Source organism: Protopterus annectens, chromosome 5.part0, assembly GCF_019279795.1.
Source record: "Protopterus annectens isolate FY-2018-M chromosome 5.part0, PAN1.0, whole genome shotgun sequence".
Classification (NCBI taxonomy): Eukaryota; Metazoa; Chordata; order Ceratodontiformes; family Protopteridae; genus Protopterus; species Protopterus annectens.
The window spans coordinates 771,336,170-771,359,361 of record NC_056735.1 but is presented as its reverse complement, the minus strand read 5'-3'; the positions used below and the strand labels follow the sequence as shown (position 1 = coordinate 771,359,361).

Sequence of the window (23,192 nt, the reverse complement as noted above, 5' to 3'; positions counted from 1 at the left end):
CATATTTGTAGGAAAAAAAGAAAGTGAGGCTCCCGGGTACAGTAATACAAGGTTGGCAATAAACTGAGCAAAAGAGGCACCCATATCTAGCCCTTTTATTTTGATGGTAAAATTCACCTTCGAAAGTAACATTATTATTAAGGACAAAATCAAGAGCCACCCTTAAAGTATAAAAGTCTGAACTATTACAAGAAAGGTCACCACCAACAAGATCTTCAAACCAACTTAATCCAATTTGATTGGGGGTAAAAGAAAATAAATCCTTGATGTCCACAGTGACAAATGTTAGGTCAGGTGACTAGTTATTTTTAAGAACTTCTGTGAAAAGCCATGAATCCCACAAAATATGCGGGAATTATCCAGACATCCCTTGAGTTTTCAATAATAAACTTGGCCGGGGGTTTGCTTTAGAACCCTGTGCTGATACAATAGGTCTAAGCTGGGGGGAGGGGTCACATACATTCTTATGTACTTTTGGGATATAAAAAATACAAAAAAATGGATTTTCCACTTTTAAAAACTCATACAAGTTCTTGTTTATTCTTAGATCTAAAATCAGGTCTTTAAGCCACAATTCTATTTTATGCTAGTACACAATTATTTCAGGTGCAACGGTAGCGTTGTTGCCTCATAGTAAGAGGTTCTCCCGTTCGATTCTTGGCTGGAGTGCGGGGAGTACCTGCCTTCTGTGTGGAGTCTGCATGTCCTCCCCGCAGTTGGGAGGGCGTTCGAAAGACAAGCGTAAATGGGCGTGCCTTCGTTGAAGGTTGAACGACGAGCTGACACCTCGGGGTTCGTCAAAATCTATTGCCAATCATTAGCGGACCGGAGTTCTGCTGTGGCGAACCCTAACCGGGAATAAGCCGAAAGACAACAACAACACAATGATCTCATTCAAAGAAACAGTTTCATAACCCTGGTCATTGTTTAAAAGAGAGACCAACTGATACTGTGAAGGACCCGTAGGTATGGCTAGTGCAACAGCCCAAGACTCCTAAAATTACATAGACCAAAAAAGAGCCAGCACAAATCGGTGTGAAAAAATTGTATTATAACTATAACATAGTGCATTTAAAAATACACAAATGTATCATATTCACCAAGTAAATCAGACTGGTTTCGGCAATGCTGCTTTCCTCAGTAAACAAAAGCAGTATGATGTCATACTGTTTTTGTTCACTGAGGAAGGCAGCACAGCCGAAACCGTCTGATTTATTTGGTGAATATGATACATTTGTGTATTTTTAAATACACTATGTTCTAGTTATAATACAATTTTTTCACACCGATTTGTGCTGGCTCTTTTTTGGTCATTGTTTAAAAGATCAAACATAGTCAATGTGTGACATTAAAAGTACACCCCACCTTTGTCTGGTTTCATTATTCATAATGTCCTATCAGCTGCCTATGTTTTTTAACAAAAAATGTTATATTGCTAAAATATTTACATGCAGAATTATAATGCAAATTCCTTAGACTTCTTTCACTTTGGTTTTCAAAAAAGGGACAGGACTGTATACAGTGAGTGAGTATATATACTACTATGTAACTACCAGTCTACAAGTCACAAACTTAACTACACATGTCAACCCTTGACTGGTATCCATCAATGGCTATTTGAAGTAGGTTTCACCTATGTCGTCCCCTCTGGCAAGTTTAATTTGGTTGAATCACTATACACAATGTAATGTGTGTCTGTTACTTTATTTTACTGTGCTTTCTTTTCCCCCAACGGGCCTCCATGAAAATGGACCCATGTCCAGTCGGACACTCCCGGTCAACAAATTTAAATAAATAAATAATGTACTTTTGGGATATAAAAAATACAAAAAAAAATGGATTTTCCACTTTTAAAAACTCATACAAGTTCTAGTTTATTTTTAGATCTAAAATCAGGTCTTTAAGCCACGATTCTATTTTATGCTAGTACATAATGATCTCAGGTGCAGTGGTAGCATTGTTGCCTCACAGTAAGAGGTTCTCCCGTTTGATTCTTGGCTGGAGTGCGGGGAGTGCCTGCCTTCTGTGTGGAGTCTGCATATCCTCCCCGCAGTTGGGAGGGCGTTCGAAAGACATGCGTAAATGGGCGTGTCTTTGTTGAAGGTTGAAAGTCGAGCTGGCACCTCGGCGTTCGTCAAAATCTACTGCCAATCATTAGCGGACCGGAGCTCCGCTGTGGCGACCCCTAACCGGGAAAAAGCCGAAAGACAACAACAACACAATGATCTCATTCAAAGAAACAGTTTCATAACCCTGGTCATTGTTTAAAAAGGAGACCAACTGATACTGTGAAGGACCCGTAGGTACGGCTAGTGCAACGGCCCAAGACTCCTAAAATTACATAGACCAAAAAAGAGCCAGCACAAATTGGTGTGAAAAAATTGTATTATAACTAGAACATAGTGTATTTAAAAATACACAAATGTATCATATTCACCAAGTAAATCAGTCTGGTTTGCTGCTGCCTTCCTCAGTGAACAAAAACAGTATGACGTCATACTGCTTTTGTTCACTGAGGAAGGCAGCATTGCCGAAACTGGTCTGATTTATTTGGTGAATATGATACATTTGTGTATTTTTAAATACACTATGTTCTAGTTATAATACAATTTTTTTCACACCGATTTGTGCTGGCTCTTTTTTGGTCATTGTTTAAAAGATCAAACATAGTCAATGTGTGACATTAAAATTACACCCCACCTTTGTCTGATTTCATTATTCATAATGTCCTATCAGCTGCCTATGATTTTTAACAAAAAATGTTATACTGCTAAATTATTTACATGCAGAATTATAATGCAAATTCCTTAGACTTCTTTCACTTTGGTTTTCAACAAGGGACAGGACTGTATACAGTGAGTGAGTATATATACTACTATGTAAGCTACCAGTCTACAAGTCACAAACTTAACTACACATGTCAACCCTTGACTGGTATCCATCAATGGCTATTTGAAGTAGGTTTCACCTATGTCGTCCCCTCTGGCAAGTTTAATTTGGTTGAATCTCTGACCTAAAATTAACTGCAAAAATCAATCTGGCGTTGGTCTTTCACAATCAGCAACAGGATTTGCAGACCAATCTTGAAGCACTCAGGTAACAAAGGAGGCCCAACTCCTGAAATCAAAAACCAGACAATAATGCTTGGTGAAAGTACGAACTAAGGATGAAATAACTGTGGTTACAGATATCTGCAATTAGTACCCAAGCCTCTTATGGAGTGGTACTTGACAATAACATATACTCCAGAGAGTGGTGAGACACTTGAAAGCAAAATATATTGCAAATGGCAATGAAAATTTTTTTTTATTAACAAGCACCATCCATTCCTTTCCCAAAGTAAATGAAACAAACAATTGGTTTGTTTCCTAAACTCACACACCCACTACAGACAGAACCAAAGTTGGGTGTTCAAAGCTAGCGTGTAAAAGGAATCCACTTTATAGGCAAATGCCATCACTTTCTTTCCCAGAGCAAAGGAAGCAAACAGCTAGGCTGTCTTCCTTAACTTAGACATCTGCTTCAGGTAGAACCCAAGCTAGCTAAGGATGTCTAGTGCATGTGATTCCCCCCATGATTCTGCAAACGGAGATTAGAAACCATTTCTAAGACAAAATGCAAACTAGCCCTAAATGATATTTAAACTTTGTGAAAGAAAAGATACAATTCCCTAAAAAATAGCCTGCAGCTTCATTATCCTATATCAGAAGTATAGGCCACAAGGAAAAATGTTTCCCCAAGATACAAACTTCAACACCTCCAAGCTAGTCAGGTTGAAAGGGAGGGTGGGAAGCCTTACAATCATAAATGTCAAACTCCACAGAATGGAGGGGTTTTTCAAAGGTAAGTAGAGACTTAAAACATCTTTATGGATTGCTTTAAGGATCAGTGCTTTGACTCCACAAAGTCAGAATGGGTGCAGGTAGCTGACGAGTACACCAAGACCATAGAAAAACTGGCATCCAAACCATAAAGGTCAGAATTACAAACGTTTTGCCCACCTGGAGCAATGACAGGTACCATTCCACACAAATCAGAACCTCCTCCACTTAGAAAAGAATATGCACCAGGAAGAAAGCTTCACGGATGCCTTGATCACTTTTAAATCACTTCTGCCCTTGGAAGAGTATCAGGGTGAAACACAGGGTCTTCAGCAAGAAGCAGGTGCTGAGTTGGGGGCATGTTGTTGCTCCAATCAATTGGAGCTCATTGGCCGGAACCAGTAGCTTCCTTTATCATTGAGAAATGAGTGTCTGAAACTGCATCCTTCTTGGTGAACAGTATGCAATACACACCTGCATTGTTCTTTCTTTCCTGAATTTTTGTGATGAAGCATGGAATAAGCGGGATTAGGGGGATGGATGTGGAGAAATCTTCCATGACACAGAATGAAGAATGCATCCCTTCTGAATTCACCCTTGTCCTGCTATATCAAGCAAGACAGGAGAGAAGTATATCTTCAAGAGAAGTACATAGGTCAATCTCCAAAGTACTCCACTTAGTAACAGCTACAACAAAGATAGCCTCGGAGTACACATCAGGAAAAAACTAATTGGGCGGCTCAGCGAGTTTAGCAGTACATTCATGCCACATGGAATGTGTACTGATGAGGAAATGATGTCTCTGACTATGGCCCGCTGAACTGCCTAACAACAAAAGTTTATAAATGTGTGCCCCTTGCTTATTACATGCCATTGTTAACCTGATTATGGAAATGAATTAGAAGCAGCCCTGGAAGAAGCTTTCATTTAAAGGTTGTTAAAAGAAGGTCTGTATGCATATCCAGCTGAATGAAATGAAGCCCAATATTTTCACTTAAAGGTCTTTAAGGCAAGGAGGACTCTATGCATTTCCAGTTGGATAAAATGAAGCCCCTCCCCAAGGATGGACCACTTCCATTCATGAGTGAAGGAGCAGAAGTGGGTGCCTCACCCTCTCAGCAAAGCATATTTTGAGTGTGAGAGGCTGATGCCAGCTGTTCTGTTGTGGACTGGCTAGGCTCACTGCAACAGAAGCATTAACAGCTGGGTAAGCACTGCACAATAAGTGATACACAATAACATTTGGTCAGGAGGTTGTGCACACAACTCCCACAGGCAGCAACTGCAGGGCTCACTAGGCTGCACAGGATGGGAAGGAGCTACAGCACAGTCCCTGGCATTAGAATGATGCTACATCAGTGTCCTCAATGATTTCATTCACCTTGGACGTAGGTCAGATTGAGCCAGGGGGAATCTAAGGTGAGTCAAATAAGACTGTGAATGAGGAGAGGAGCTGATGACAGCTGGTCAACTGAAGGGAAGAGAAAGAAAAAAAAAGAAAAAAGAAAAGTGCGAATAGAACCTCTGTTCTTAATGTGAAGAAGGGACTGCCTATCTGGGGTTTTTGAAGAGCAGTGTTTGGGCTGGCCACAGGAGCTCTTAAAAGAGAGCTTGATCACTTCATGAAGCGCTCACTCAAGGAGAACTTAACGGCTCCAAAATGAGGCTGGCAATATTATTACTATTATTACTTGATGTTTGTTTACCAGGATAGTCTGATTGGGCAGCTGCCCATTTTCAGAGGAGGCCCGGGGGAAAAGACCCAGAGGTTACAAAGAAAGCAAAAAGTACAAAGCAAAAAACATACACAGAATTAAGTAATTATGATGATATACATGGCAGTGTATAAAATATGTCAATGCAGTTTAAACACCTGTTCCAAATTTCAAAAGAAATTAAGTTATACAGCAAAGCATTCCCAGCAAATACTTAGATAATTGAGAAGATGCTTCTCAATTATCTAAGACAGTATTTACAAGGTTTCATTCAGATGCACTGTTTATGTCAATGTAGAAGGAATAAAAATAACTTCCTGAATACAATATTCCTTTGTTATGACTCTGCAAGCCAGGCAAACAAAAAAGAATTGATTACCAATGGACAGTCTTGGCTGGCATTCAGGACAGCCACTCAGACTGGCAGCATTATCATTTTGGGTGACTTGCCCTGCACCAAAGAAGGCAATACCATGCGCATACTTTTTCCTTGGTCTGCAAGGAGACTTTGCCTTCTTCTGGGGCTTACTAAGCATAAAAAATAACAAAGTGACAGAAACTGAGGAGGCAGCACCAAGCAGTCCATGCCTCTTCTTCAAGAGTTTGTCTACTAAGTCATAAGAAAGCTGGCCAAATAACCCTCAGTGCTCTGAAAGGGGCATTTGGGATTAACTGATGAGCATATCCTAACCAAAGGGGAGCCTCAGCCAGGCCATCCTGCACACTCACTTGCCCAAGCCTGTGGCCCAAGTCACACAGTGACAGTACAGTCAAAATTACAGCAAGCATATGGAAGCCCATTCTAGAAGCCACACTGACAGTTTTGACCACATTTCCCTTAAGCTCAGACTCAGAAAAAGAGGAAAGCACCTAGAACCTCGTCCAGTAGGAACCTGTGGAATGTGAATATGAGAGGCATGGGATTCAGGGGAACCACAAATAAATACCGAACACTCACTCTACCGACGTCCAAAATCCCGAGACCAAACACCCGAAACACTACAATACCAAAAAACCAAAACCGCGAAATTCAAACTACCAAAAACTACACACAACATGCACCACACACAGACATACACACACCTTCCCCCAAAATACAAACCTAACCTACAGACAAGCAGGGGGGCAAGCCCCCCACACCCCCCTACTTAAATATTCTAACTCTAAGGTCGCACTACCCAAACACATGAATACACCACCAGACACCTACATCCCCCTCACAACACACACTTACACACTAAACCTCTAACCAACACAGTTAAACAGAAATACTTACCTGCCCTTCCACCATACCGCAACACCAGAAGCGCGAATTTCAAACTCCCGATAGACGGGATTTTGAAATTCGCGCTTCTGGTCTTTCGGTAATTTGGGGTTTCGGCTATATGGTCTCGAAAGTTTGAAATTCGGTATTTCAAACTTTCGAGATTATGTAGTGTTCCTGATTCAGGGCTTTAAACCCTAAAGTAGTAGATAATATACTTCTTTACCAGTCCTGTCTAAAAGTTTAGACTCCCTTTTATGGTGGAAAAATTCTGTGGTCTTGGTGCCCTGTATTGGACTGAGAAGATATACATACAGGGGTTGGGCTGAGATTGCTTGATTATGATCTCCTTCAACTGAACCAGGCACTCACAAAAGTAGTGGCTGGATGATGTCAAGCAGCAACTGTGGCATTATTAATGAGTGTTTTTGTGTCTGTGGGGGGGGGTACCACAAGCTTCCTTCTTTTCCCTCAATATACTCTTCAAGAAGTTTCTTTGAGAAAGAAATGTAGGACATAGGCCCGTCTATACAGAAATTCACAAGCATTAAAGTTTCTCCAAATAACGACTCCTATGGGAGAGGTAGTGTGGGGAAGAGTTACTATTAGCTGCTATCTCAGAGACGATGATTTCCAGGTCCTCAGACTCCTTATAGGATCAACAGTGAAGCAAGTCTCTGCACCCTACCAGCTCTACTACAGTCAGTCTTCTGTGCTGATAGTTGTGAAGAGATTCTATGAGATGAGCAGATAGATGGCAGATGCTAGATGACAGGGATCCATTGTTTGGAGGTGCACCTGCCGATAGCTGTGTATGAACATGAATAATCTGAGCTGACCTGATGCTGGCATCCAGCCATGCTTCCTAGAAGTGCACTCATGCTCCTGCATAGAGGGTTCCCACCACACTTCAAACATATGCCTGAAGTCAAAGGCCTGAACCAACAAGCTTTGACACCAGAAGAAATGCTGCAATTGTCTCAGCTTGGATTACTTGACCCTGATGAACTTGGGAAGACACGTGAGGAGGGCAACTCTCAAATCCCACCCACATCAAATACAAGCCTCAAGTCAAAGGCCTCTGCTATTGAGCTCTTTCACAAGAAGAACTGGCAGGCCCTTCCTTAACTTGTGCCTCTGAATTCTGATAGGCCTAAGAAGAGACCTGGTAAAAAGAATCATTAGCCCTGAGTACCAAACTCTGATTCTGGGTCATTCCGTATGGGATCTAGCAGGTTACCGACATGATCTGGCTAAATACCTGTGGCATCGGTGATGTCTGCACCTCAGGTGGCTTACAGGTGTGTCTCATGGGCTCTGAACATCTTCTGAAAAGGAAAACGAGCAAGAAATGAATAAATGACTAGTTGAAAATGAGCTCATCACATAACGGGGAAGAGACTGCCATGTTAGAAAAGGACCTTGGCTTATCCCTTGTTTCTTAGATCTTCTGACAGTATTCCTGCAGAGATTTGGGGCTGTAAGTGGGATATTAATACTGATCCTTAAGTGAAGCACTTTTAACTACCATCAACCTTTAAGAAGCAAAGCCAAATAAAAAGTTTCCGTAAGACTTCTTCAAGTGGCTGGGTTGAACTGCAGGCACTTATGGCCTGCTCCTCCTATAGGTACAAGTGACAATGCTAGCGTGAGTCTTCACAAGAATATTTCATCATTAAAGTCAATTAAGATGCAAACTGTGAGAGTGGCAGAAAAGAACAAACACAGGGAGTAGTCATGCTCTCTTAGTGTAGCCTGTGATGTCACATCACACTCTGTTACATTCTGTGGTCTCTTGAATGTGCAAGTTTCCAAAAATAGTCAATCTGGAATGAGAAAGTTATGAGCTTTTTATAACATGTAACTGATTTCTGCAATTTGCTATTTTTCCTGTTTGAATAACAGTTAATATTTTGAAGGGCTGGGATTAGCACTGTCAATTCTTTACTCTTCTGACAGGGATCCTATAATTTCAAGTACTAAAGTGATAAAATAAAATGGTAAATTTATTAAGACAAATTTCACAGATTTCTGCACCTAAAATATGCTGCCTTAAAGCTTTCAGGAACAGTACAAATCAAAAAATGCATTACTCACCATATTTTCTAGCCATTAAGGACCCTTAGTGCAATGAATGATCACTACAGCTCTCACCAGAACTATGATAGTGCATTTCAAAAAAGCCACATTTATGGTGAACTATACTACTTTTGTTCTCCAATAGCCAATATTCATACTGAGTACAAAGGCTGGGTGGTAGCAATTCTAGGCATGGTTGCTGAGCCTCTCAGGTTTCTCTCAATACAGATTAGCTGAGGCCCTCCTGCTGGTGTGCAGGGATAAAGTGCTACATATGGCCTAGCAGATCTTAGTTTGATAGGCAGCTCGGTTGACTGACTGAGCATGAAGGAGTGATGGGAGTGCCCATCCTAGGAGAACAGTGCTCACTGGTGATGCTCCTTAAGAGGAGCTGTGACCCACAGAATGGAGTTGCCCTTGAACATAACCAGTAAGTATGGGGCGTTCAGGGAAGGGAAAAGTGGGAAGGGCATATAAATAAAAGAACACCGGACTAAAGCACAGACAGCTGAGCCCCCAAGATGATTTCATGATCCAGGAGTGGCCCCAGCAAACACCACAGCATGTCACGGATGGGGATAGGAGGATACTGGTAGACCAGGAGTGGACATGTGGCACTGGAGGCTGGACCAGTATTAATGAGGTCCAAGCAAACCAGAACAATTAACAGAGATAAGCTAAGGCAACACCTGACACTTCAGGGCACAGTGTTAAGGCTTGTAACATGCAAACAAGCTTCATTCTGAAATATGAGTTTCCCCAAACACCAACTCCACCTATAACTACTGGGATTCTGAGCAAGTTAACCAAATGCATTCCTTGACACAGTTCTCAAACTTCACAACTAAAACAATCAAGGACAAAGTCCAAATTAATGTTAAACAATAACAGTCTGAAATAAAATCAGGGATATTTGCTACTGAACGATATAAGGAATTAGTAAGTATGTAACTGGCCTAAAATAAAACCAGGTGTATTTGTTACTAACCAATACAAGGAATTTTTAAGCATGTAACTGCAACTGCTGCTGCTGCTTAATGATTTTAATCTACACTTGTTTGCCATAAAATTACAATTTTGTGTGTGTGTGTAGGGGGGGGGGGTTAAATTTGAGAAAAGATCAAGACTTTTCATGACTGAGAGTTATACTCCTAGTTACACCAGAAAAGCAAGGCAGTAGTGGACAACAACAGTTAAACACATGAATTAAACAAAAAGCTAGTGTACATGACAGTTCTAACACACTATAATTGATCACAAAGGAGAACTCATGAGTTCTTAAGTACTTACTAGGTTACTGATCGATGACGATCTTTAGAACCCTAGCCCTGCATTTCCTTGAAGACTTTAGCACCTGTAATTTAAGTACTACTAACCCAGAGTCAAGCAGAATATTTACCTGTTACCCCTATCCATAGGGAACAAGAGTGCTAAACCAGGGGTGAATTTGGGTCTTCCTATCCATTTGTCCAGATTAAATTTGAATAGAGTAGGGGAAATACTTTGCTTTATGTGGAGAGCTAGATGATTCCAAAGAAGTGGTCTTCTCTGTGATGCATATCTGTCTTTTCAACATGCTCTATTTATGTCGTAGAAGAGATTACAATCTCTTGAGTGGGTGTTTATGACACCACTGCAGTTGCAGATGTGCAATAGATCTGAGAGGACTGGTACTTTTGAGGCTCTATCGGCAAGCCAGAGCTCACCCTTCAGTAGCCTGTATATTACCAAGAGGAAGGACAAAGCTTTGAGATGGTCAGTGTAGTTTTTATGATTTAACCCTCTGATTTTCTTGGTGACAAAACGCTATGATGGATTATATTGTGTTAAGTGGATGGGCAGATACACACTTAAAATTCCATTAAACAAAATGATTGGCCTAATAAGTGCTGAATAAAGTAGAATGATTACATTCCTGGACTTAGATGCTGCACCCTTTCTAATAAGCTGTGCAATGAAAATGGATTTTCTTGTAATAGTGGATTCATGGTGATCGAAGGACAGTTTGTTGACCACATAGGCTCCCAGGTCCCTAGCTACCGGATTAATTTCTAGGGGCATGCTGTCAATATGGTAGTTACAGGGAACTTCATGCTTGCCAAAGGAGACCATTACATACTTTTTGGCACTTAGCTAGTGTCATAACCATGGACTAAAACTATTTGTTTTGGGAAAGACCCTCTGATCTTGGTGTCCACTGGAGAGTTTATGACGGCACCAAGTTTACAGTCATCTGCAAACATGGTCAGCCATAAACCCTTAAAATAATCCCTGACCTCTGAAAATTAAATGCCAAGGAGGAGTGGCCTAAGCACTGATCCCTGGGTATACCACTACTGATGGTTCTTTTGGAGGACATATAGCCACCTACCCTAATTTCTTTGGTTCTACTGGTGAGCCATTTTTTTATCCAATGAGTTACATTCGGAAAAAACATTTAGCTAGGAGAGTTTGTCAATAATACTTGAGTGAGGGGTGGTGTCAAATACCTTTGCAAGATCTAGCTATCTGGTTTGTACCCATTTTCTGTCATCCATTGCTTCAGCAACCTGTTCAAAGAAGTCAATCAGGTTAAGCAGGCAGGATTTGCCCTTGATAAAAAGAAAATGGTTTGGGTCAAAAGTTTTTAGATTATCTATGGCCTTATTTATTATTCATGTCCTCCTTTGGATGAGATGCCTAGTAACTATGAACTTGTTGTCAAGTTTGTTATCCATTCCCTATTGCAATATTACCAGTTTATCATTTTTTAATGTAACACAGGCAATTTATTCTTCAAGGGCAACAGCCGCTTTATTTGTAGATGAAACAATGAAATATAAAGTTGTTTGCCAGCACCAATCTCTTCATTAGCTGAAGATCTCTTTAATATGGAATTATTTAGATGACTTACACTTCTGCAGAGATTGTGCATATTTACTGATACTGGTGGATTGTAATGACAGAGGTTTGAGTAGACTTTTATGATGGAAATGTTCTGAATTGGGCAGATTGTCATTATTGGTTCATACATTTTGTTTCATTGCTTCCTGAAAGCGCTGCAAACGCTTAGTGCATTTAATTTGCCTAGGCACCCATCTGACACTCAACATGTGAATTAAATTACTTTGGTTTGTGGACACTCCTGTTTTACACATTGCATTTTACTCACTGCATTTTAGTGAATGAACGCTCAAAAGTTATTTAAACTACAGATGGAATTGTAACAATTCTGATTGGTGGTTTATGATCTCTCTGATAATCCAATGGGAGTGCGAGGACTGGGTTCACCTTTCAGCATGAATTTGAATAAAAGACTCAGCCCACTCTTACACACCAACACACGCCAAATGGCTACTGGGTCTAGCCACTCCTATTTACTATACAATAAAAGCAGTGACTGAACCCTTTAATCTTCTGTAACACTAAGTAGCACTTGGATGCAATTATAAAGGATTGAGAAATGAACTTCTGCCTACTGATTACTTGGAGTGTCTACTATATATTCCTTGGGGATTCAACGGGATGCTAACTGACTGATAAGGGAGAGATACCTCTCTCTGGTGCATTTCCTACCTCTGCTGAGCATTTTTGGTTGGGTATACCGGCCTTGTCTATTTTACTGGTACTAAAATACCACTCATGTCTAAAAGGACTAGCACCTTTTCTGGATACAGGTCTACTTTCTCTTTGTGAGTACATCCTAGCATTTTGTGTTGTTCCTTCGGACCTATTTTAGGTCGAGGGCTATGCTCACAGGTCGGGGCCACCTCCACTTGACTAAGTTTCATTGGTTAATGGAAAAATGTTCAAAAGAATAAATTTAAAACATTCCCTAACAAGTGTGCTGTTTTATACACGAAATATAATTTAATACAATCAGGAAGGTGAATCAAAGAACACATGCATGTTTGCACAGTCTTAAACATGTGTGTAAGGGGCCTATGATTTGAAAATGGCCCAAAGGTAAACTGTATCCGCTATTGGCCAGATGCGTTTTCTTTGAAGCTGAGTTTCAATGCTGTTTCAATTAATGTGAGTTTCAAGGGTAGATAAGTTTTAATGCCAAGTCTGTTTTCAATCATGCAATACTATTTCGCCTGTGTTACCAGAGGTGTAGCTACACATTTTTATTCACCTCAAACTACTAACTGACCCCCAATTCAGCATTTAAAAATGTGCAAATCTCTCCAAATGTTGCCTCTTATGCAGTTAAGAGATGCAGACTTCATATTCTGTTCTTGCCACTGCTCCCCCAGCAATAAAAAAAAGGTGTTCCTATCATTAGTCATGCTGTGTATAGATTTTTGTTGTAGACATTCAGACAGTTCTATATGCATGGACTGGAGAAGCAGTGCACTGAATTAACTTTTACACTGCCATGCAATGTTTTACTTAGGCTACAGCTTAATGAACACTATAATATAGCATTCAACTATTCAAATTATAGCACTATAAAACTGAAAGAAAAGCACTGCATCTCTCTGTTAGCTGAAGTAATACTGCTTCCAGATACTCTATATTGTGTGACTTAAAGTTGGCTTAAATTCTCTGAGGATCATATGGACAGGAATGATGTGTCAAATGGAAAGAGTTCAGATATTTTGTTTTATGCAGGAATAACGAATTTCAACTTAATATATATTTTACTGAATTTATTTTTTCAAAATAATTTGCAAGTGGGAGAAAATGTGAGAGTTTAGAATGCAGGGCAACACTTGTTTTACTGCTTGCACTATGGACTGCCTTTGCAGTACTAGGAAATAGCTAGCAACTGTGGATAAAGCAATTGTTCCTTCTGTTTTCAGCTATACAAGGTAGAGCCACTGAGCGATATTACCTGAAGATATACAATATTGCAACTGTTCTGTACGAATCACAATGGTGAATCTAGAAATGTTTCTTCTGTGGTCAATTCTCATGCTGACAAACTGCAGTAACCATTTAAAACAAACACATATCCAAGCATTCGGTTCTTTGAACCATTAAATGTACAATTCATATTCAGCTGTTCACCCCCACCCCATCTTTCCAAATGTTGCCCCATACAGTTAAGAAATGTGCATTTCATCTTCAGCTGCTGTCCTCTCCTTACCACAATAAAAAAAACAAATTTTAAATGAGTTATTCCTAGCAATAAGCATCCTATACACAGATCTTTACTGTAGACATTCAGAGGATTCTAGATGTGTGGGCTGTAGGAACTACACACTAGAACAATTTCTATACTGTCATACAATGATGCAAGTCACAACTGAATAAACAAAATAGTACAAACCTCCACCATGCAAAATGAAGTATTGTATGGCAGTTTAATAATGAAAGAAGTACACTACAAAACCATTACTCAGATGACTTAATTGGTTAACACTTATCAGAAGTGAACAAGGATTCCACAGTTTGGACATTGAAGACCAAGTCTGTGCTATCTTGAAGATTTCATCTTTCTCAAAGATACTGCAATCTTGGATCTGGCATATTTAAGTAGCATTCAGTGGGGACACCTTTTTTGTGCATATTTGTTTATTATCTCAGTTGTGAGCTGTGATTTGCAGTCAAGTGGTCCTGAATTTTTTAAAATTTCTGTTTTGTGAACAAATCACAAAATTATTGGAGTTTCATTAGGAATTACAATTAATACTGCTTCTAGATGCTCTACTTTGTGTAACCTATGGAAACTAGTTAAATTAGCAATTCTTTTTTTTTTTTTTTCAATAATCCGTCTTTTATTATTTTCCAATTACATAACTACAGACTACAATATATATACAATATGTACATGATTGCTTCCAAAAGTTACACAAACATTGTATATTAACACAAAATATTAAGAAGGAAGTACATCATAAAAAAAAGCCATCAGTCATTCTGAAAGGATGGTATGTTCATGCATAATGTATATCAAATGGAAGTGTCTTCCTTTATACCTCAATAATTGGCTCCAACTGAACACAAATTTTATTAAAAAAAGTCCAAACATTTTTGCACATGAAAAAGAGTGCCTAGGTTTGAAATGCAATGCAATGCCTGCTTCATTGCATCCCCTGTGATGACAGTCTTCTCAGTTTCTCAGAGTAGCTGTCAACTTTGGATGAACCAGCTGCTTCTGCTTTTAACAGTGCAAGGTAGAGCACTGCATGGCAATACAAAACTGAATTCATGTTTGCAGTGCACTGGATTCCCTTTCATACTGCCACACAATGCTACAGTTTCTGCACTTTCAGTGCAGTATTCCAGCATTCAACCACACAAAGTACAATACTGTGCAGCAGTACAACACTGAATGCAATGCAGGTGCTTTCCAATGCTGAATTAATGCTTTCTCCTGATGCTCTGCTCTGAAAGAAATGAGTTATAATAGCAGCTGTATGCAAAAAAAAGTTATTGGTCTTGCATTACTAACAGAAAAAGCTGATGGGGAAGCAATATTAGCATTTTGCTCTTTGTTAAAAATGTGTCACTTCTGTCAATGTACATTTGAGCTGAAAAATGATAGTTTCCATACTTCATGTGCTATAATGAGGAAATCATTAATTCTTGCAATAAATAGCATTTACAGGACAGTCAATATGAAATGGAATTACATGATTTAAAGAAAAAAAGACCACAGGGAAGCAAAGTACAGCATTTTGTTCTTATTAAAAAAAACATACTGCTCTCACAAGTGTGTATTTGCAGGCTTGAATGGATATTGCATTGCTGAACGAATAAAAATTAAACTGTGAAAACACTAGCATTACAGAATAAATAACATCTTTCAGAGAACTGTAATGCTTGCTCACAGTACTGCTGCAAATGTTTGGCTTTCTTTGAACGTATAGTACAGTTCTGTACACTTACCATAAATGTAGATGTTCGAGTGTATTCACTGTTGCAGTCATTACAATTGGGTAATCTGCTGGCAGCTTGCCCTCAGTCGGCCTGATTAACAAAGTCTTGGGTCGTGCGTTGGTTGCTGTCCCTTCTTCCATGACGTCAGGTTGTCAGGGGTATAAAACATGCAGCCGATGCCATTACATCAGATTTTCTTGCCCCAGATGTCAGGTGCCCCCCCTAATGGAGAGCAAATAAACATAAAAACACAAAAGTGCACCTCCAACAAAAAGCAAATACACCAAAAAAGCTTTTAAGCACAGTAAAGGAAGGTAGATGTATAGCCAGAGAAAACTAGGGGGCTGGAGAGAGGGTAACCAGGACTGCAACAGTGAATACACTCGAACATCTACATTTATGGTAAGTGTACACAACTGTACTATGTTCTTCGTGTTTCACTGTTGCAGTCATTACATTTGGGTAGATTCCCAAAGCTATGGTTAGGAGGAGGAGTTTATACAGCATTAGGGCCAGCTATAAGGCCCTGCAAAATAGCAGTGGCAAAGCCAGCTCTAGATTTACAGAAAATTGGTAAATGATAATTCTTGGTGAAAGTATGTACAGAGCTGCAGGTAGCTTCTAGGATGTCCCTGGTAGGAACACCTCTGAGAAAGGCTGCAGAAGTAGATGCAGCCCTGGTGGAGTGAGATCTTATACCCTGGGGGATAGATTTTCCATGGTGCTTATAGCAGAAATTAATGCAATGTCGTATCCATTTAGAAATGGTTTGTTCTGAAATAGCCTTCCACTCTGCCCCTGCAGCAAATGCTACCAGCAGTTGTTCAGATTTTCTTCGAGATGTAGTCCTGTCCAAGTAGAATCTAAGTTGTCTGTGCACATCCAAGGAATGCAGAATCCGTTCCCCTTTGTTCTGTGGATTGGGAAAGAAGGTTGGCAAATGAATGGACTGATTAAGAGCCACACTGGAAACCACCTTAGGCATGAAGAATGGATTGGTCCTTAGAGATACTCTGTCCGCATGAAAGATGATGAAAGGCTCCACTGCCATAAGGGCCTGTAATTCAGATATCCTTCTAGCTGAAGTGATTGCTAAAAGGTAAGGCTGTTTTCCAAGAAAGAAATTTTAACTCTGCAGTAGCAGCTGGCTTGAAAGGAGGTAGAGTGAGTTTCTCCAAAACAAAGTTAAGGTCCCAGGCTCTCCTGGGTGGTCTCAAGTTTTTTGCCCTTCTGAGATACTGCTTGAGCAGAGGATGAGAGAAGAGGGGAGGTTCTGTGTTATAATGAGCTGAAATAGCTGAGGCGTGGATTTTAATGGAGGAAAAAGACAGGCCCTTGTGAAGCATCTCAGTTAAGTATTGCAAAATCTGAGGTATATTGGGCGCTGCTGTGCTCATCCCTAAAGACTGGTTCCAGGCACAGAATCTTTTCCATTTGTCAGCATAAGATTTTCTAGTACTAGGTCTCCTTGCCTCCAAGATGACATCCATCACAGGTTTGCTGAGGGATAAGGGTGAATTTAAGTGATTAGCCAGGCTGCAAGGTTCAATGTTGGAAGCTGAGGGTGCAGAATTTGGTTCTCCTGCTGAGACAGCAGGGAAGGGGTCTGAGGTAGGTGCCATGGAGATATTTGCGACACACTGCGCAGGAGGGAGTACCAGTGTTGGCGCGGCCAGTCTGGAGCAATCAAAATCATCCTTGGTTTGTCCTGTTTGTCTTTCAGTAGAACTTTGGAGAGCAGAGGCAGAGGGGGAAAGGCATAGACTGATAAGCTTTTTCAGCTGAAGGACACAGCATCCACTTTCCAGGCTTGTTTGTGGGGAGTCCTTGTGCAAAACTTGTCCAACTGGTAGTTCTGGGGGAGGCAAATAGATCTATGTCTGGGCTCCCCCATTCACTTGTCAACATCTTGAAAATCTGTGGTTCCAGTTTCCACTCCTGTGGGTCCATGAGGTTTCTGCTTAGTCCGTCTGCCAGTGTATTCAACTTTCCTGGCAGGAACTGAGCTTGTAGGTGCACTTGGTAGCTCAAGGTTGTGTTCCACAATGCCATGGCTAGTCTGCAGAGGGGGTAGGAATGTGTACCCCCCCCTGCTTGTTTATGTACCACATAACCATGGTGTTGTCCATCTTTACCATTAGTTGTCCTGGAAGAATGTAGTCCTTGAAGGCTGTCAGAGCATTCTGTACAGCTAACATTTCTTTTTGTTTGATATGTAGATGCATTTGATTTGGGTTCCATTTGCCCTGAATGCACTTCCCTGCCAGATGAGCCCCCCATGCATAGTCTGATGCATCTGTAGTTAGGGTTTGGGCGGCAGGGAGTAGTGTGAATGGTAGTCCCTTGTTTTGGTGGCAGGCCTCTGCCCACCACCGGAACTCCAGGCGTAGGTAAGGTATGACAGGAATCATTGTTTCCAGGCTGTGACAATGCTGACTCCATAAACCTTTTAGATACCACTGTAGTTTCCTCATATGCAGTCTTGCATATGGAATTAGAAGAATGCAGGAGGCCATGAACCCAAAGGCGTGCAGTATTTGTCTTGCAGATTGCAGGGTTTTTGTGGCCACTAGTTTGAAGTAAGTTACCAGATGAATTTGCTTTTCTGGCGTGAGGAAAGTCATCTGGGCAGTTGTATTCAAGCTTGCACCCAGGAATGTAATCTAATGACAGGGTGCCAGCTGTGAATTCTTTTCGTTTATGGTGTACCCCAGAAAAGTTAGAACCCTTTTTATAAACTCCAGATGATTTAAAGGTATGCCCTGGTTTTCTGCCTGAATTAGACAATCATCCAGGTATGGATATATTTGAATATTTCTTTGCCTGCAAAATGCAGGCACTTTGTCAATACCCTAGGCACAGTAGACAAGCCAAAGGGCAGTGCAGAGAACTCTAATGCAAGTAGCCTGCTTTGAAGCGTAGGTATCTTCTGCAAGATTCCCTGATTGGGATGTGCAGGTATGCTTCTTTTAAATCTAGAGTTGCCAACCAGGCGTCTTTGCCTAGCATAGGAAGTAATTGGTGAAGAGTCAGCATCTTGAATTTTGGAATCTCCAGAAAGGTGTTTGGAATAGACAGGTCCAGGATCGGATGCCATGATTTGTCTTTTCTAGGTACCAGAAAAAGCCTGGAATAGAAACCTTGCCCCTTTTCCTCTTCTGGTACCAGTTGAATAGCCCCCATGCTTAAAAGGGAAAGTACTTGTTTTTGAGCCTCTGCCCACTGATTTGGGGGCAGGTCTGGCCACCCGTTTGGTATAGGCAACATGTGGAAATAAAATCTGTATCCTTGGGTCACTATATTTAAAACCCATTTGTCCTGGGTTATGAGTTCCCAGTTCTTTGCATGAAGAGCAATCTTTCCCTCCCAAAGGGGCGGTCAAAAGATAAGTGCTTGGGAATTTTAAAAGGAAGTCATTGAGACTGTTTACCATAGGGGGGTGTCTTGTTATTTCCAGATTTGGAAGTGGAGACCCCCCCACTGCTTAGTTCTGAGAGTCCCCTGGACTGAAACCTGGGTTTTTTGCTGTTTCTGGGTTTGGCTTGAGAGGACCTGGGAGGGACTGGAAAGGACCAATTCTTAGGAGGCCAGTGCCTACTAAATCTTGGAGGTTGCACTTGTAAAAAATCTTTAACAGTTTGCATAAATTTAGCTTTATCTTCCATCTTTTTAAGAACTTCTTCAACCTTATTGCCAAACAGATGGTCCTGATTTAAAGGAGCATCCAACAATTTAGCTTTAACATGATCAGGCAAAGATTGCTCTTTAAGTCAAGCATGCCTTCTAAGCACAGACCCAGTAACAGCAGCCCTGCAAGAGGCCTCTAAAGAATCAAAACCACATTGCAAAGTATGTTTTCCAACTTGTTCAGCAGAATGCATTAAATCCTGTAAATCTTTATTTTCCACACAGTTAGGAATCAACATAATTTTCTGTTTAACCAATCCAATACTATGCTGTTGATATTTTAGCATATGAAATTGGCAGTTTAAAGTTCTGATTGCTAAGGTTGCAGAAGTATAAACCTTTTTATCTATCTAGCCCCCTGGAGTCTCTACCAGAAAGGATATGATTTTTAGCAGTAGAAGCCTTATTGCCCTTGGGCCCCTGAGAAATGGTCTCTGGATCTGCAACAGGATATTTGAAAAGAAACTTGTGGGACTCAGGAACCCTGTAGTATCTGTCAGGTTTACTAGGAGCCGGAGGCAGGGAATCAGGGGCCAAACTGGATTCCGAGAACACATCAACAACAATGTCTAATACAAGAGGTTTAGCCAAAGGCCTATGCTGAGGAAGAAGAAGGAAATCTTTAAGCCTCTTTTTTGAATTAGAAAATTCCTGGCTTTCCCAGTGGAAATGCTCCCTTAAAGTATGTAGTTTCCCCAAAAGAAAAATCCTCAGGAGGGGAAGCAGAGGGAACGAAATCCTCTGCATCAGAATCCTCTAAGTAGGTATGGACAAATCCAGGTCATCAGAAGAAACAGAATCCTGATAAGAAGATTCATAGTCAAGCTCAGCCTTAGACCTCTTGGGGGGGGGGGTTGACTACCCCTGATTAGAGTAATTAGATCTTCAGCCATTTTTATCATTTGTTTTTTAGGCATAGGGGCCTGAGCATGTGGCCTGGCCATCGTTTTTTTAGACATGGATCGAGATTTAGGCCTTAGTAATGAAGGCGGTGTCGATTTAATATGCAAGTCTGTAGGCCTGAATACACCCTCAGAAGCCGGTGCCTGCACAGTGGCTCCAGACCCATCCAAGGTAGAGACATCTGCGGGTTCCATAGTTGAAGTATTGTGCGGCATACCGGACTCTGAATGGATCTCAGTAGAGGCCTGCGAATCATAAGTAGAGGGTATCAGGGGCTGCAAAAGCGCCTCAGTGAGTACCGGCGAACTAGCGACTGGCTTAGGAGAAGCGTCATCCGCAGTTTTGGACCTCGGCAGCCTGTCTCTGTCTTTATCTTTGTGTTTTTTTTGGAATCCCGGTAGTCGAATGGCTAACCGATGACATTTCTGGATAATTAAACCGAGAACCGAAATATTTAGAGGCAAAAAAGTACCGACGACAGATAGTGCGCTGATTAAATAAAGCCCAAGACTGACAGCAAGGTACGTCGTGGCCAGGGCCTAGGCAAGGAATACAGTACGAATAAAAATCTTTATGAGGTATTTGTTTTCCACAAGTAATGCAATTATTAACTTTTATTGACATCGGTAAAGAGCAAGAAAAAGTTTCCCCAACGGGGTACTTAGCTTTAAGTTGAAGACTTTGGTCTTGAAACTCGAAAATGAAAATTTCAGGAGTCGGCCGATCGGCACTTGCGAACTGCTTCTGCTTTGGGCACCGCACGGCAAGAAAGACTGATGTAATGGCGCCGGCTGCATGTTTTATACCCTTGACGACCTGACATCATAGAAGAAGGGACAGCAACCGATGCAGACTTTGTTCCAAGACTTTGTTAATCAGGCTGACTGGGGGCAACCTGCCAGCAGATTACCCAAATGTAATGACTGCAACAGTGAAACACTAAGAACATCTTCACTTTCTAATACTAATGAATGAAAACTAAAAGATTAGATCAGAACTCCAGAAGCACATCATGGTATTTTACCTACCTGCAAACATTGTTAGCAAGTAAAAAAAATGGAGACAATTATGTATGTGATTTCTCACAACAAGACACATCTCATTACTATTAAGAAAACAATATACACTTATTAACATTCATTAAAGTAATGCTTTCCTACTGCACTTTCTGGCAGCAAACTTATATGAATATTTTACTCATTTGCAAACAGGCCTCTAACAGTACTTCTCCTAAGAAAGCAACAAGCAACATTGATATGTTTCTGCAAGCATGCAAGCCCGCCTCCCAATAAATAAAGGAATAACAATTGCACACACAGCTTACCTTGCAAATTTCAAGCCATCATAGAAGCTATTGAATTCATGGTCTCTTAAAGACTGCAAAGTTTTGTAAATTGACTCATTACGGCCCGGTTCATAATTGTCTCCTCTAAATGTGGGAAAAAGAATAAAAAAACTGTCATCAGTTCACAGTACCTGCACATATTCCCAAGTCAATCAACAACTGCAGGACACATTTTTTCACTGTTCAGGAAAATACACCAACAGTAGAATAACAGATATATGAAATTTAATTATTCTAAACCACTCAGTTTCCCTAAATATACAGAGCATGACAAAATAGTAACACCAGTTTTTATATCAGATCAATGGTAGAGTATAAAGAAATTAAATGATCCAGCTCTAGAAATTAGAAGTTATGTACTCACCATAACGTTCCATCTGAGTAGGTGTATTCATTTGTCTGCAACCTGTGGGTTATGGATCCGATATCGGATCCGAACCGGCATGGTTTACCAGCTATGGATCCAAGCTCTCAGCTCCTCCCCTCACCCATAATGCCCTGCTCTACCCTCATGACCTCAGATCGAGTTTGCCAACAGCAAAAACACCCTGAAAAGGGTAACAGATAATATGCAGGAAACTGAAAGGCCAGGGGGATAGGAGGGCGGGATGGTTGCAGACAAATGAATACACCTACTCAGATGGAACGTTATGGTGAGTACATAACTTCTAAATCTGAAGTAGGAGATTCATTTGTCTGCAACCTGTGGGACAGAGTCCCCAGCTACCTGAATCTTGGGCCATCATGGAAGGATATTCCGGAGCACCGCTGAGCCAAATGATGCTCTACCCTAGATGCAAGGTCCAACTTATAGTGGGAAATAAAAGTATGAGATGAAGCCCACGTGGCTGCTGCACAAATATCATCTAGAGGAATCCTAGCCTTGAAGGCTGCCGAGGTAGATACTGACCGGGTTGAATGGGCATGTACACCCTCCGGTGCGGGCCTTCCTGAAGCTTGATAAGCCAATAAGATGCACTGTGAAATCCAGCGAGACAGAGAAACTTTAGAAATTGGCTTGCCCAAATTAAATTTAGCAAAGGAAATAAACAACTGGTCGGATTGCCTATGACCAGCCGTTCTGTTTAGATAAAATCTAAGTTGCCTGTGAACATCTAATGAGTGAAGCTTGTATTCACCTTTGTTTTCATACTTAGGGAAGAAAACAGGGAGGTTAATGGACTGATTAATGTTTGCTTCAGAAGCAACTTTAGGAAGAAAGGACGGGTTGGTCCTGAGGTAAACACGGTCCGGATGAAATACCAAATAAGGAGGTTTAGCTGATAATGCTTGAAGCTCTGAAACTCTCTTGGCCGATGTAATGGCTACCAAAAGGCTGTCTTGAAAGACAAGAATTTGAGATCCACCGTAGCCGCTGGTTGAAGGGGCGGTCAAGGCCTGGAGAACCAAAGAGAGGTCCCAAGGAGGAACCGCTTGTTTTACAGGGGCCTGAGAAGAAAAGTACCTTTAAGGAAAATTTTACACAACTTGGCTGACATAAGAGGATTAGAGTCATGGCCAATGTGATAATGAGAAATTGCCGCCAGTTGTACTTTGACTGTGGAACT

The 23,192-nt window shown here is 40.9% G+C and overlaps 1 protein-coding gene across 3 annotated transcripts in view; it reads right to left on the bottom strand.

The window, feature by feature from the left end:
• Positions 1-23,192, bottom strand: part of ATM (ATM serine/threonine kinase) — a 3,174,581-nt gene that overhangs the window by 1,328,747 nt on the left and 1,822,642 nt on the right. For all 3 annotated transcript variants that reach the window (XM_044072618.1, XM_044072619.1, XM_044072620.1), the window contains one exon: positions 21,604-21,708. In XM_044072618.1, coding sequence (XP_043928553.1) covers positions 21,604-21,708 — 105 coding nt within the window. The remainder of the gene's footprint in view (positions 1-21,603; positions 21,709-23,192) is intronic.